This window comes from Aspergillus wentii, assembly GCF_001890725.1.
Source record: "Aspergillus wentii DTO 134E9 unplaced genomic scaffold ASPWEscaffold_2, whole genome shotgun sequence".
Taxonomy (NCBI): Eukaryota; Fungi; Ascomycota; class Eurotiomycetes; order Eurotiales; family Aspergillaceae; genus Aspergillus; species Aspergillus wentii.
Genome location: NW_024467833.1, coordinates 3,268,512 through 3,283,442, shown reverse-complemented (window position 1 = coordinate 3,283,442; position 14,931 = coordinate 3,268,512). Strand labels below are relative to the sequence as shown.

Here is a 14,931-nt window from a genome sequence, read left to right as displayed (position 1 = left end):
AATCGTGCAGGTATACCGCCAAAATTCATCAATATATCTCATCAGTCGTAAGGCATTAGGTCGTAAATATAGGGTGACATAGTATTTCATGATAATTTTTCAAGTCATTAGACATGGCAGATGACGGTTCATCTTTTTTGCAGCTTTTTGCAGCATGGTTTTTGTTCTCCCAGACAGAGAGATATAGACCAGTTCATTGGGAAATTGCAAGTTCGGCCATTGTGTCAACAAAGCCTTGTGCATCTGTAATAAAACCCGTAAATATACTTATCCTTATAGAAAGGTACCAAGACACTCACCTGATCGGCTAGTAAACATCAGGATGTGTTCTCCTCGAGATGTTTGTGGGGGATTATAATCAGGGAAGGTGAAGATGACTTGGTGAATTCCGCGCAGCAGAACCACCTTCGAATCTACCCGGCGAATCCATGCTCGGGATCCAAGGTTAGGAGTGATAAAGGCTGTCCAGACGGGGGCACTAAGGAAGAGTATTAATTAGCTCACACTCACATAAAGAAATGTTTGCATCTTGCTTACCGTTTCATTTCCCCTCTGTGGACCGATGCCTGAAGTCTCACAGTCCTGGATATGTCATCTCGATATACACGCAAAGCGTGGAGATAGTTGTCATCGATGATTTGGCTGAAAGAGGTTCAGTATGATCCTGTTTCAGCTGTCAGGAGAATTGACCTACCCTCCGAAGAGTTCCTCCTCTCCCTCAAGCTCATAATCCCAAATACGTTCCACTGGCCGGCCAGAGTCTTGTGAGCGAAGGGCCAGGAATGTGCAAAAGAAGATGACCATTTCTGTCCGACAAAGTCAGTAACAGTACAAAAAAACAGGTCGTTCTAGGTCCCCCCAATAATACATACGTTCAATTGCACTGAATTTGAGGTTGGCCCAGAGCTCGAGCTCATTGCCTCCACGCCGTCGTCGGCATAGCTGCAAACAGGAGCCAACACGGATGATCTCCAGCATGTTCAGAGGCAGGCAGAAGTAGTCCGACCGCCCTGTTCCAGCACGGGGTGCTTTGCACAAAATCCGAGCTCGATGGTCGTCTTCCCGCAGGTAAAGATGCACGCGGAGGTCCGAGGGACCAGGGAAAGCCCTGCCCAAGTTAGTAAAAGTAAAATATAATCGGACAATGGTATATGCTATGTGACATACAATTGAAAGAGTTCTTCAAAACCCTCTTCATGAAGCCATCGCTTCACACCCGGGTGCGGTTTACCCAGGCATTTGGAGCTAAATTACCATGTCAGCATGGATCCTATCCCCCGCGGTGATACATGACTGACCTCTCACCCACAAATGGGATTGGGGTGGCAGCATTCTCATTCAAGAAAACATTTTTGGCCCAGTGGTCGATTAGAGTATCGGGGTTGATGGATTGGCTGGTGGAGGAGCCGGTCATAGGAGACCCCGGAGTATCAGCGGAAGGAGCAGAAGGCGCAGAAGGCGCCGATGGAGGAGTGTCCGAGGAAAAAGTTGCTGATGACGGTGATGTAGGCAATTGGGAAGATTGATTCGATGGTCTAGACCGCTCGTACGACCTACGATTGCGAGGTTTTCGGTCACTGACTGGGCTGCTCGGTTCGGCACTGGCATTACTCGACGGGGGTGACTTGTCGTTCAAAGAGATGGCATCGAGACGGGGTGCAAGCCGGTCATTTTGTAAGACCAGAAGAGTCTTGATATTTTTACGCAGACCAGCCATGAGATGGGCATCTGGGTATTTACTGTTGATGTCGAAGAATGGTGAGCTCAAGGGAGACGAGATATAGCAGGCATGACATGGGAAGAGAACGTACTCCTTGATTAAGTCCTCCAGCTCATTCAGAAAGGCCTTGTACTTGGCCAGGCGAGTGGGCAAGGAATCTTGCGATTCGTCTCGGAAGAAGGTGCACAGGTCCACCCATGTCTGCTTGTAGACTTCTCGAGTCGATCCCCTTCGTACCTCGATGTCACCGAAAAAGTCGACGATGTCTTCAAAGGTATATTTCAAACTGGTCCGGACCAGTTCCAGGTCATGATTGGCAATAGACAGATTATGCCGACGAGGAGGGTTCTTGGTCAAGTCATCCAAACTAGTGAGGGACGAACTGATAGAATAAAGGTCGGCAATGAGCCTGGTGATCTCCGTTGCGTGTTCCGGCAGAGGGTCGCGAAACATACGGAAACCAGCTGCAACGTCCTCTGCATTATTAGCAGATGTGCGCAACGCCATGATGGTCAGTCGCTCGGGTTAGGCCATGGGTTCCTTTGCCCTTGATATATACCACAGGATACAGGATTCGGAGCCAATAAAATGGCACCACGATAGGATGAGATGTGTAGACAAAACACGCACACACACCCAACGCACACTATGCACTGGATAATAAGTGTAGGAATGGGCAACAACGCCAGGGAAGCAAACCAACAAATTTTTTTTTGCAACGATAAAATTGAAAGAAAATAAGAAACAGGGGTTGGATAGATAGGATTGATCAGAGGGGCCAAAAATCTACACACAGGGAATAAGGGTCGATTAAGGGAGGAAGAGTGTAGCGTTATCGGTGGGATCGTGATCAGCCCTCGGCCGCATATCGACGCTTCCGTCTAAAGAAGTCTAAAAAATGACCCGAGATGATTATGAGAAAGAAAAAAATATTAATTGTTATGAATGATGAACTGAAAGAAAAAGAGAAAATGCCGAGTGGGGCGGCATCTAAGCAATCCCAGAGCCCCAAGGGTTGAGTGACTTGCGGCTCCTGGGGATTTCTCGAGTCTCGTCTCGACAGAGCAGACTGACAGAGACAGAAACAGAGACAGATGGCAGACAAGCGGACAGCAGACAGAAGAGACAGCCAGCAGAGCAGCAGACATGACATGGACATGCCTCTAACTCTAGGCCGTTGACGTGTTCATGCCGCGCAGGAGCCGCAAAGCCAATGATGAACGAGCGGCGGGATCGCAGAGCGGAATCGATCCAATTGAGCGGTGATGGGCGATGGTGGAGGGTGAGTAACCCCGCGAGATCATTCTGCTCTGACTCTTAACGAGTTTAAAAGGCATCGGAAATATTCCTGAAGATTTCGGAGGATGGTGAGAATGAACGAATCAGCATGACACTCTTCAGGCAGATGGAAAGAGAACGACTTTGGATGGCATTGAATTATTTTGGCAGTCCAAGAGGAGTCACCTGCTCAGAACCTTAAATGAGTCTACATTCGTGCAGATCACGGGACTCGATGAGCTTGAATCAGTTGAAGCAGAATGGCTGTTGAGATTAGCCTGGGTGATGTAGGTAGACAGTCCGTAGAGATAATCAATCGAAATCATCCTGAGATTGTTGAGAAGATAATGTCAGATCCCCCGGGTACTGTAAAGATGAAACGACAGCCAACTTCTGTGAGTTTGCTGTTGCTTTCTCTTAAGTTCTGACTGAAGCTGTCGTACTGAGTAGAGCTGCTGTATCACCATATCCCCAGGCACCAAGGCATCAAGACAATCAGGCACTCAGGCATAGACACCAGCCTCGGCAACGCGTGACATGTAAACAACGAGTTCTGGCCGCGATCCCCGCGTCATCCTGAGGAGCTTGGGCCAGGCAAAGGTCAGGTACCAGAACAGAAGAACCTGATCATCGCTGCAAGACAGACAAGAAAAAGAAAACAAAAAGAAAAAAGAAATATAAGTCAATATAAATACTCCAGTTTATACCATATACACTGATAAAAGGATGCGGTTGATTAGGCTAGTATACAGCAATATTGCTTGCCTCACATCACTTGCTGCAGCTTCAAGCTTCAGTTCAATTCAATTCATATCCCACGCACCAGTTCTCAAACAAGGACCCCGTCGCTCACAGTATCATAGCGCCGGGTCCCAAATTCAAGTTCGTCCCAAAGCCGCCAGTCCATACAGTAAAACATTTCCCATCGAAAACCCTTCATAAACAGAAAAGCAAGTAGAGAAACCACCGTCATCCCATACCAGAAGCCGTTGTGTTAAAAGTGACAAAGAACAGTGAAAAAAGTAAGAAAAGAAAACCGATGGATACACGTCAGACAATTAGCGGAAAATGACACAAGAAACGCCGATCAGTCAGGACACTCAAGACCTATAGAGGAAAGTATATTTAAGAGGATTCCTCTTCCTCATCGGCGGCAGCTTGCTGCAAAGACCGTTAGCATGGAAATTTGTGTAAGGGGAGGAATATTTTCATCACGCACCTGGTCCTGGTAGGCAGCCTTCTCTTCTTCATAACGCTTCTTGTCGGCGGCAGCCTTCTCGTCATAGGGGCGACGGTCTGCGTCGCTCAGGTTCTTCCACCTGTCACCGAGCTGCTTACCGACCTGGCCTGCACTTGGGGTTAGATCTTGATCAGAGTAATCGATAGACCGGGGCCTTCTTACCGAAAGAGATACCGGGGTTCTCCTCACGGACCTTGTCACGCATATCGTTTGCGAAGAACATGTATGCGGAAAGACCACGCTTGGGGGCATTGGGGTCTAAAACACGGTCAGTCAAGAGCAGTTACACGGGCCAATCAGGCATGACATACCCTTCTTCTTTCTCTCGGTACCGCCGCCGCGGCCCTTGCTGGTGGTGGCGGCCTTGCGGGTGGACTTTTCCTTGGGCATTTTGGATGGGTTCTATTTGGATGTGGTTAGAGAATTGGAAAAGCAATTGCCACTAAAGGATCTGACGAGTGAACGGGAAAGGGTTCCAAGGAAAAGAACACGCTCGAGAGCGCAAGAGGGAGGGAAATAAATGGAATAAATCAGGTAGCGAAACTGGTGCAGTGTGTTGCGCGTGCCCGAACAGAAAGCGATCGCGACCGGGCGCAAGTCGAACGACACGAGAAAGAAAACGCGCAAAAGAAACTCACCTGAAAATCGATCAAGTCGTGTCAAAAAAGAAATTAAAAAAAGTTGGCGAAATAGCCTGTGGTGGACAATTTGAGTCAGTTTATTTGATTCTGGAAGTATAAAAAAGGCGCGGTGGTAGATGCGCGACAGCAAGATTGCGCAGCCATGAAGCAAAAACCAAAGCAAGAGGTGCAAAAAAAAGACAATCGAACAAGACGATGAGAAGGAACGCAGAAAAAAATAAAAGTGTTGGTGGTGTCGAGACAATGATCAGAAGTGGGATGTTTACTTGAGGGAACTCACCGATGCGGATATGCAGTACTTTTTTTGTATGGGAGGAGGATTTGTATGGGAGAAAGAGAGAGTGAGGAGTGAGTGTAGAGAGAGAGGAGGGAGAGAGAGGGAGAGGGGAGAGTAGTAGTAGTAGGAGAGAGAGACGGGAAGGCGGGCCACTCCTACTCCGTACTTACACACTGAAGGGGGGAAAGGCAAAGTGGTGGGCAGCACAGCAAGGACTGGCTGTTGCGCCCGCTGGGGAATGGGTGGTATCGTACCATACCGGTCATTACCGTTATTTATCCTGCCCAGTCACCAAGTAGCACTCATGTAGTTTTTAGGCCAACCGAGCAGTGCAGAAAAAGTGGGTGAGTGACCTCCCATCACTGAGAGTCTGAGGCCCTTGAACTCGGGATTCTACTCCTCTGTATGGTGCAATTCGGTCTTATCCAGGGCGGAATTGCCTCCTGGTTAGACAAAGGTAGGCGCTGGGCTGAGGGCAATTGCACTGATGCAGCTCCACCGTCATCCGTTGTACGATACCGTTCCGTTACGCCCTATTGCATCCACCACTTTTCCCACCCAGAGTCATAGTGGATAATTACCAGCAGTCGTACCATACTGGCTCACTACCGGCAATAGTAATCCATACGCGCAACGGCCATTGCTTTGAGATATATCCTGGCCCTGCAGGGAATCAGCTGCTAAAAGATGGAAACGGCATCTAAGAATTTGTCAATTGAGAGTCCTATGACTCCCAACCCCTATGACTCCATGGCTATGGGAACTTCTTCCTCCCATCTTTACAGTGGTCCCTCGGGTGCATACCAACAGCTAACACCCCATACACCCTTACCGGCACCTCAAAGAAAAAACCCCTCAGTATGATGATGTTTTGATAATGGTGCTAATTATTGCCAGAATTAGTTTACTCTAATTTATCTCACTTTTTCCCACGCGAACTATTTTTGTTTGGCCTTTCAGATGCCCATTTTTTTCCGTGTTCCCAAGGTAGCTTGATTCCCTACTATCGGAGAGGGCGGTAATTATTGAGCGTACGGCGTCACAGCCTGGATGCATCTGAGGTCTGGTTTATGTTTGATACTCACGCTTATTTCTCCGTATTTCTAGTCGCAGATAAATAAAAGGTCGATCAATGGTCTCGATGAATCGAATAGACTGCGTGGATACCTTACAGTTCTCCTTGCTCTATTCCGTATTCCCATCCCAATGTTGATGGCTGTGTTTGTTTCCGATTGTCACTTTTCCCGTCAATATAGGTACATGTAGGTAACCTACTACTAGGTAGTAGGCATGGATAGACACTTTATATATATATATATATATATATATTTTAATAAAGTATCCTTGACGCGGTGTGTTATGTTTATTTGGATGCCAAAAGTACCAGTCACAGGCGAACCGTGTTTGTCTAGTATTAATATATGGGCTACCAAATCATGGCTGCAGATTCGCCGGGATAAAATGTCTGAGCAACCGGGTCAATCAATCGTTTGACCTTCTCCAATGATGGATTCTTCCGTGATGGAGTTAAGTTCATTGCAAACAGCTGCTTTCTTGGCTGCGAGAGATGGCGGAGTATTTCTGCATCGATTACCCCTGGCCGTAAGTCAGAGCAAAAGAGAAAGAAGCAGAAAAAGTACGTTGTAAGAACAGTCGGTATTATTCCAGACATGCAGGCTGATTATCAAAACATGATGCTCTGCTTCGCACGGACTGTAAGTACTATGTAGGACTTAAGTGCATTCCAACAGAGTACAGTGGGAGGCAGAAATAATACAGACCCTGTATTATGATTAGTTATTATCGAGAGTCTGTACTCTGTAAGGTAGGGTCGGCGTCATCGAGTTTGGTTCCAAGTGGAAACACCGGCTTCTTTTGGTGTGTCTGTCGACTGTCTTTTTTTTTTTTTCTTCTCTCGCTGTCATATTTCTCCAACATGGAGATGGATCGCTTTTGCATGTATCTCTACTGCTGTTATTTCTCTGTCACCGACATCCATGTCTGCTCGCGTTGCCCTGCCATCATGGCTGCTTGCATGGATTACGAACCCAAGCCTCCCATGACGATGCGCTTCCGTCGATGGAGCCGGTGATGTCACGTGGGTCGCGTTTATCCTTCATTCATCCCATGTTTGGATCGGTCTCGAATCGTCCCGAAATCGTATTGCTATATTCAGTGATTCGCTTTGGAGAATGTTAGTATCAGTGCTTTGATGCATATCAAATCTTTTTATTGGAATGATGGAGTAAATGCGACCTAAATACATATGTAATTCTAATGCCCTGCGCGAAATATCCAATTCATACTGCCTAACTCATCAAAACACGGGAATAATGCAATCAATCATCTGATTCATCCAGGACGAGGGCTCGGAGGGTTTCATCCTCAGCCCAGTTCATGCCGCTGCCAACGACGACAGCGCTTGCAATGCTCTTCATGATTTCCCATTTGGCTTTGCTTTTCTTCTGGTCAGCCTCCAATTCCTTGAGCTGTGTCTCGAGATCCGCGTCGTCAAGCTTTTCTCGCCACGAGGAATCTTGGCTTGTTAGTTCCAAGAGTTGGCGCACTAGCTCTTGGTTTTGCTGGTGTGTCTGTAGATTCTCTACTTCCAGATTCGACAATGTTTTCAAAGTTGAGTTATGTGCAGCATTCAGGTTCTCATGAGCCAGGGAAAGCACATCGCGGCGATTGACCAGACGGAGAAGAGCGCTAGAATTTCGTTAGCGCCTAGATGAGATTCTAGAACATGGAACAGTACACATGGTTATATGACTTACCGTTCAGCTGGAGACGAAGCTTTCAGGTGGACGGCTTTTAGGGTCGGATCTGTCATAAGAACTGTTCCTACTGCTTTCCTCCTGACTGTGTAGGTGGCTCTGGACTCAAGAAGTTCACGCTCCGCGGTGGCCAGTTGCTCCTCAGCATTTCCAGAGAGTGATTCCGGTTCTGTAATAGAGATTAGTGATGTTGAAAAAAAAAAAAGAAACCTAAAACATAGTGATGTGCACATACCTTGCTGGAGTAATGCCTTTTCTAGCTCTTGTTCCTGGGCCTGATTGTAGAGCTGTAAAATCAACGCCTCCTTCTCCGACAGAGACACGGCATCTCGAGGGTCATCGGCTGCAAGTTCTAGCAAGGAAACCTCACCCGGGTCCAGGTGAGGCAGGGACGGAATCGTTGCAGATGCCATGGAACAAGACCCCGTGGCGGCTCGAAAGACGCATCTTGTGATGCGATAGGAGCCATCATCGGAAACGGAGCTTTTCTGTGTCGGTCGGGCGGTGGGGGGGGATTTCCTTACTGGCGGTTCCGGGGGGCGTGTCACGGTGTCACTCACTAAAAACAACCGCCCGATAAGGTGATCCTCCGGGGGAAGCTGGTCCTGCACTTGCGTCTATATCAAGCACTCTTTGTTCTTCCTCCCTCGCCCCTCCCCTCCCACACCTCTTCTCTTCCTTTATAGCTCCTACTGAGCGGCTCTGCTCGGCTGGTGAGGAGGGGATGTCTCTGCACATTTATATCGCCCATACGGGTGAGCATTTACTTGCTGACCCTGTGTCGTTTGCTTCGTACGTTCCCTTCATTCCTTCTTATCCACTCCACTGGGACCCAGACCGTTCTGGGGCCTACTTCCCTCTCAAACTATTATGGGAATGTGGAACTGACGCTATGAATTTTCGATCTTCAGACCTGATGCGTTACGATCATGGATTACCCGGAATACCTCAATACCTGCCCAACGGCAGATACTAATGACGGCTCGTGGGAAGAACGTCAAGATCCAAACCCTCGCCACAGAAGTATGGCGGCCCTGTACACTTCTTGTCATATTAAGCCTAGCAAATCGATACTGACCCTCTACGTATAGAATGAGATATTTGTGTACGATCGGCGATACGTTAATGAACCGAGCAACGAGGAGCTCCCGCCACAGCTCCCCCCTCCACAACAATTTACTCCCGATAACCCTCCCGATACCCTCGCAAACCAGAATGACCTACAATCATGGCGGAATCTATACATGACAAGGAGGACGTGGGCGTTGAACCTGTCTGAACGTTGCGAGTCCATAGATAAGAGTATCCGAGAGCACAATGAACGGACCGATATCATTAACCGAGCTGCTGGTGTCGCTCTCGAGAATCTCAAATCGCACGTAGGAACTCTTGAAAATCGGTTCCAGGAGGCGCAGTCCTGGGCAAACGATTTATTGAAGGAACAGCAGACGGCCCTCGACGGATGGCAACGGGCTCTGTCGACCCTGGAGAACATACCGGCCCGCAAAGATTTCTTTTTCTTAGGGCGCCCATCAACTCCCAAAAAGGGCGCAGACAAATCTTCGGGGACACTACGGGATTTCGTGGATGTGGATGAGGTGCAGAGAGCCGGGTCTGAAGCGCTGGCCGTGTCTCCCCGCTTCGCCCGCCAGGTTGAGGATGTCGAAAAAGCGGTAACTGAGATCGTGTCAGACACCCAACATTTAGTGGATGATGCCCTGCCGTCAGGTGTGGAAGGAACAGATGGATTGTTTCAGGAAGTGGAAACCATTGTTAAGAAAATCAGTTCTGACTACGAGCACGTTCTTGCTCTGCCCAATAACCAGAAGACCCTGGTGAATATGTCTAGACTTGCACTCAACCATACAAAGGACCTCCTTCCATCATTGTTAGAGTTCAGTGCCGATCTTCAGGCCGGGCTTGAGGAGGCCGTTCAACGATATAACGCTGCGATGCAAACCACTCTGGACCATATGCGAATTATATCATCTGTTGAATCGCGCCTTGCAGACTTGCAGTCCCGAATATTCAACTTGGATGTTGGAAGTGATGCCTTTGATATTATGTTTACTGTTTTTCACATGCCAATGATTTACGGGTCCGTCTTAATCGAATCGGCGAGACGGCGAGAATGGAACGATAAAATGAAAACCGATTCTTTGACCCTAGCGGAAGAAATGGCTGTCTTTAGAGATGAGGAACAGCGGAGGAGAAAAAAATGGATGAAGAATATGGGCGACTTCATTTCCCTCCCCGAGACCTCAACTCCGGGGATTGAGGTCAATCTTCAGGGCCAGGAATTTGAATGGCCTGAAGTCAACAGAAAGGAAATCGAATCGTACATTCAAGAGATTAGAATCAAGGTTGGCATACCTGCCTTGGTCCAAGAGTTAACCCAAGCGTATAAGGACTTGGATGCGCCTACACGCCAACAAAAGCGCAGAGCGAAGGCTTTCAAACAAGGAAGTATTTTCGACATGAGCCGAAGCTCACTTTTACTTCGCGGGGATGACATGGTTAAAAGTCTAAGGGACGAAAAATCTAAGTTGGAGGAGCGGCTGAAAGGTTCTGAGAGTCGTATCCGGAAGCTGGAGGATCTTCTCCATCGCCAAAGCCAACTGGGCCGGCCGATCAGCGGAAATTTTGGGCCTGATTTCCCTAGCTCGCCAGCATCGCCTCACCCCGACACGCTTTCAAGACGATCCTCCATATCTTCGCGGCACATGCCATCGAACCAGTCACCGGAGGACAAAGCACTTGTTCAACGTATCGCTTACCTTGAGACAGAGTTAGCAACGGAAAAAGACACGGTCCAGAGGCTCCAAAAAGAACATCACGCCGAGCGCGAGACCAGCACTTACAAGTTTCAAGAGGAGCAATCTACGAAGAAAGATCTTTTTAAAAATCTTGAGGCTCGACAGCGCGAATTCGAAGACGAACGCAAGTATTTGGAGGACGAAGCGAAAAACTATAGGATTCGAGTAGAAGTGCTCGAGGAAGAAATGGATAGAATAATGGAGAGCCGGGAACATGAAAAGCAGGAATCCGATGAACGGATACAGCAGCTTGAGTTAGATCTTCAAGATACCCATTCCGTCTTGGAGGAAGCGACGCAAAAGGCAAACGGCTTGGGTGGGCAGATACAAGCCTACAAGGAGAGAGAAAATACCCTTCAGGCCAGAATTTACGCCCTTGAAAAGCTATCGGCGGAGACTGAAAGGAGAGACCAGGAACACCAAACTGCCTTGGAAGCCATCTTTATGAATCTATCACCTGGTGGTTCTGCGCCCGCCGAGGTGACAAGCATAACCAAGGCCATCGAAGTCCTGTCAGAAGGCTTGTCAATTCATGCCAAGAACGCAGAAGAGAGTGCCACTAAAGCAATAGCCGAGAGCAAGGAACTCGAGGAGCGTTTAAACCAGATGGAAACTGAAGGCGATGAGATAAAGAAGGACTTGAATGCCCGCGAATCGGATCTATCTAGAGTGACAGAGGAGCTTTCACAAGAGAGATCGAAGTTATCTACTGTGACATCCGAGCTGAGTGATGAGCGCCACAAACTCAAGAGTTTGCAGTCCCAAATTACCGCAGGTGAAACAGGCTCTGATGTCCTTCGAGAACGAGTCGCGGAAGAAGAGCAGAAACTAGCTGCCCTGTCTAAAAAATTGGCCGATGCCGAAGTACAGGCTCGCCAGTCCGAAGATGACGCCTTCTTGTGGAAGAAGAAACTTGAAGCATTATCAGAATCAGAGCAGCAAGCTGCGGCCCGGAACGAGACCCGTAGTGAGAGGTCTCAGGAACTTTCAAAGCAGCTTTTCGGACAAGTTGAGAAATTGGGCCGTATGCTTGAACAGCTAGGCTTTACTGTTATCCGGCACGATGGCAATATCATTGTCCAAAGAGCTTCAAAGGTCAACGCTTCTTCCAATATTGGTGACAGTCTTGCTCGGTCTGCTGTAGTCTCAGTAAAGCCGGATCCAAATATTCTGAATTGGTTGCAGGCTGATAGTGCCGATGAAGAGACTGATAAATTTATGGTCTTCATGGAATCTTTATCTGAATTTGATGTGGACATTTTCGGAGACGCGGTTGTCAAACGTGTGAAAGATATCGAACTACTGGCACGCAAGTGGCAGAAAGAAGCCAGAGGATATCGGGATAAGTACCATAAGACCCAAGGTGAAGCCCACGATAAGATTGCCTACCGATCTTTCAAGGAAGGGGACCTTGCATTGTTCTTACCGACCCGAAACCAAGCCATTCGATCCTGGGCTGCGTTCAACGTCGGCGCACCCCACTATTTCCTACGTGAACAAGATGTTCATAAACTCCAGACTCGGGATTGGCTTCTTGCTCGAATTACGAAGATTGAAGAGCGGGTCGTGGATCTATCGAAGTCGTTGAACGGCCCAAATCCTGATCGTCGGTCAATTGGAGAAGTCAGCGATGGCACGTCCTTTGATGACGAGAATCCCTTTGAACTATCTGATGGCCTTCGATGGTACCTCCTGGATGCTACGGAAGAGAAGCCTGGTGCTCCAGCTACTCCGGGCTTGGGGAAAAGCACCGTTGCATCAGCCCATGTCGACGCGAAGGGCAGCATTCGACTAAAGCGTACGTCCAACGGAGGAAACGTTGCCAAGACATTGACAAAAAGCCTCGATAGCCGACGAAACAGCTCTACTTCCAAACGGGGACCGCCGACGCCGTCCCAACTTGCCAACGAGTCTACTGCGGATCTAGTACGGCCAGCTGAGGCAGAAAATGGCTCTCAGCCACGAGAGGCGGCCCCTATCTTCGACGAGGTTCGCCGCGACCTACGCCCGGGCCCGTGATAATCCTACGGGTGCCCGTGGGTTTTTCATTGTGTTTACGTCTCTCTCCTGAATGGAGCTGACAGATCGTAATAGGGATTACGTGCGGCTGTTCCAGAAGAGCAGTTGCGAAAGCCAGACGGCTCTCAGTCTATTTTGTCTCGCCGGGTCGAGGACATGAGTGCGTCGTCTTCGCGTTCAGCTTCTGGTCGACGACCCGTCAAATCACGTCCCTGGGAGAGACTCTGGTCTCTTGATTACCGACTTGAGGGTGGCAACCGCTGAGTTGCAACCCTTGACATATCTTTATATCCGATATTGTTGAAAACAAACGATGGAATGCTTCTGATTTTGTTATTGTTATGTCCTGGAAATTGATCACGGGAAGCCTCAATGATACCCATATATGTCAAACGCAATATTTTCGTTTATCTGGTTATCTTATTCGATTTTTAGATAGACTTGTTTTTTGCTTGCTTTCGGTGAAGTGATTTATGTGGAGAAATCAACAACAAAAAAAAAAACACGTGAAATGCTTCATTGGTATTACTGAGATATACTCCGTATGTACTGCGTATTTTCTGTAGCTCTCTAATGGCCGACTTCTAACTTCCTGTATGACCTCCATATAAGACGTGCTCCGTATCCAAATATAAACCGAGACTAAATAAAAAGACAAGCAAGAAAGGGAAAGAAAAAGTGAAAAGAAACACCAGCACAGGCAAAACATGCATATGCATACACTTGAACAACAAATCAATCAAGATCAGAAAAACCTTCCAACCCACCCACGTCTTGCCAGAAGCGAGCAAAGTCGACTTCTTCATTCTCGAAGAGCGCCTTGGCTTGAACCATGGCGGAGCGCTGCCTTTCAGGCGTAAACCCGCCTGGCTGCGTACTCTCATATTGGATCAGCTCGACCCAACGGAAGAAAAGATCCTCCTTGCCCATGGCCGTGAGCTTTTCCTTGAATGTCAGGATCTGGTCACGCTGAGCTGACCGTGTTTTTCCCTGGGCGGTTTCTTCATCACCAACATGCCAGATCAGCCAGCCATGAGTATCGGTGTTGACCACGACTGCTGTTCGGAATTCATCGAGCTGGACCCCGTTGCCTTTTCTCGTCTGGTCCACCAGCTCGTGTGCCCGGATCATGGCATCGTAATCCAGATCCCACTCTGCATCCACGAGCAGGTATCCGGTCTTCTTAATACGTTCCGGTGTGACGGCGGCCACAATCTTATCCCTTGTTGTCTCGTCCTTTTGAATCCAGACATTGCGTTCCAGCTTTTCACTCCAGCTGCGCTGGCTGCGACGGACAATAATCTCGCGATCTCGGAAGCCAACTGTCCGGCGCCACTTGACAGGACCCTGATAAAACCGGAGCGGCCAGGGCAAGAAGACGGTCACGAGGATGTAATCGATGAGCAAGGTGCCAGTCCGCTGCAAAATGGTCTTTACCGTTTCCTGCCATGTCATTACTGAAGTATCCACCGTCATGGAGCTAGTGAGCCCAATGAATGTTGCTAGCATGGCCGGATAGTGATAGCGAACCATGTAAGCTCGTAGGGCTATGATGGCTATGATCGCGACGTTCATCAGGGTCGGGACGAAGAAGGTTTGTTTCTTGAGGTCTTGTGGGGAAACATCGACGTGGATCAAGTACACTTCTTGCGGAGAGAGGGGTTCGAGGAACGATTCGAGAGAAGAAGGGGCTTTTGTGAATGGAGGCAGAGGGCCTGCCTGGGAATTGGGAGTCGAGGTTCCAGAGGACGAAGCAGAGGCCGGGGCCTTGCCTTTCCCAGAACGTCTCGCAGACTTGGCCATACTGGCTCCGTCGATGTGTCTTTTTTTTGCTCAAAAAATTTCCCGCGCCAAAAAGTGATTGTTCAACAAGTCCTCCCTCGCTGTCGGTCGCAATGATATTTTTATTATTGGAAATTCGTCGAGACAAAGGCCCGTGTGTGGAGTCGATGATCAATACGACTGACCTAGTCACATGTCAGTCAGTAACAGCACCTTCAAATCGTTTGCTGGGGTAATGATGGGAAAATGGACGGGATGAGAGATCTAACCGTGTGTTTCAGATCCACAGATATCACCTGAGACGTGGAAAGACCATGGCGATCAGAGTCGAGCGGCCGGGCGATGCGATGTTGCAGTCTGCTCCGGTCGATGATGACGCCG

General features: G+C 48.5%; 7 protein-coding genes across 7 annotated transcripts; 2 read left to right on the top strand and 5 right to left on the bottom strand.

Annotated features, from left to right (window-relative positions):
* Positions 1 to 28: 28 nt before the first annotated feature.
* ASPWEDRAFT_736090 (uncharacterized protein) lies at positions 29 to 2,227 on the bottom strand (the record flags this gene model as incomplete). The annotated part of the gene is made up of 8 exons (XM_040839352.1): positions 29 to 243; positions 300 to 478; positions 538 to 642; positions 695 to 806; positions 873 to 1,108; positions 1,168 to 1,245; positions 1,299 to 1,739; positions 1,812 to 2,227. The coding sequence occupies 8 exons, from the start codon at positions 2,225 to 2,227 to the stop codon at positions 194 to 196; spliced, it is 1,617 nt and encodes a 538-aa protein (XP_040692974.1). The 3' UTR covers positions 29 to 193.
* Positions 2,228 to 4,142: 1,915 nt separating this feature from the next.
* nhp6 (high-mobility group nucleosome-binding protein) lies at positions 4,143 to 4,497 on the bottom strand (the record flags this gene model as incomplete). The annotated part of the gene is made up of 2 exons (XM_040827816.1): positions 4,143 to 4,345; positions 4,401 to 4,497. Coding segments are annotated over 2 exons (300 nt in total), but the record flags the coding sequence as incomplete, so codon positions are not given.
* Positions 4,498 to 6,555: 2,058 nt separating this feature from the next.
* Positions 6,556 to 6,937, bottom strand: ASPWEDRAFT_37055 (uncharacterized protein). Its single transcript, XM_040834600.1, has one exon. It carries the CDS (start codon positions 6,826 to 6,828, stop codon positions 6,583 to 6,585), a length of 246 nt encoding a protein of 81 aa, XP_040692972.1. The 5' UTR covers positions 6,829 to 6,937; the 3' UTR covers positions 6,556 to 6,582.
* Positions 6,938 to 7,001: 64 nt separating this feature from the next.
* On the top strand, positions 7,002 to 7,311 carry ASPWEDRAFT_37053 (uncharacterized protein). Its single transcript, XM_040834599.1, has one exon. The coding sequence runs from the start codon at positions 7,093 to 7,095 to the stop codon at positions 7,246 to 7,248; it is 156 nt and encodes a 51-aa protein (XP_040692971.1). The 5' UTR covers positions 7,002 to 7,092; the 3' UTR covers positions 7,249 to 7,311.
* Positions 7,312 to 7,362: 51 nt separating this feature from the next.
* On the bottom strand, positions 7,363 to 8,671 carry ASPWEDRAFT_37052 (centromere protein H). Its single transcript, XM_040834598.1, has 3 exons — positions 8,169 to 8,671; positions 7,934 to 8,102; positions 7,363 to 7,865 (listed from the first exon to the last, which is right to left on the bottom strand). The coding sequence occupies exons 1-3, from the start codon at positions 8,344 to 8,346 to the stop codon at positions 7,496 to 7,498; spliced, it is 717 nt and encodes a 238-aa protein (XP_040692970.1). The 5' UTR covers positions 8,347 to 8,671; the 3' UTR covers positions 7,363 to 7,495.
* On the top strand, positions 8,658 to 13,032 carry atg11 (autophagy protein ATG11; the record flags this gene model as incomplete). Its single annotated transcript, XM_040837263.1, has 4 exons — positions 8,658 to 8,725; positions 8,845 to 8,956; positions 9,025 to 12,738; positions 12,898 to 13,032. The coding sequence occupies 4 exons, from the start codon at positions 8,658 to 8,660 to the stop codon at positions 13,030 to 13,032; spliced, it is 4,029 nt and encodes a 1,342-aa protein (XP_040692969.1).
* Positions 13,033 to 13,254: 222 nt separating this feature from the next.
* On the bottom strand, positions 13,255 to 14,884 carry ASPWEDRAFT_37049 (uncharacterized protein). Its single transcript, XM_040834596.1, has one exon. It carries the CDS (start codon positions 14,569 to 14,571, stop codon positions 13,504 to 13,506), a length of 1,068 nt encoding a protein of 355 aa, XP_040692968.1. The 5' UTR covers positions 14,572 to 14,884; the 3' UTR covers positions 13,255 to 13,503.
* Positions 14,885 to 14,931: the final 47 nt, after the last annotated feature.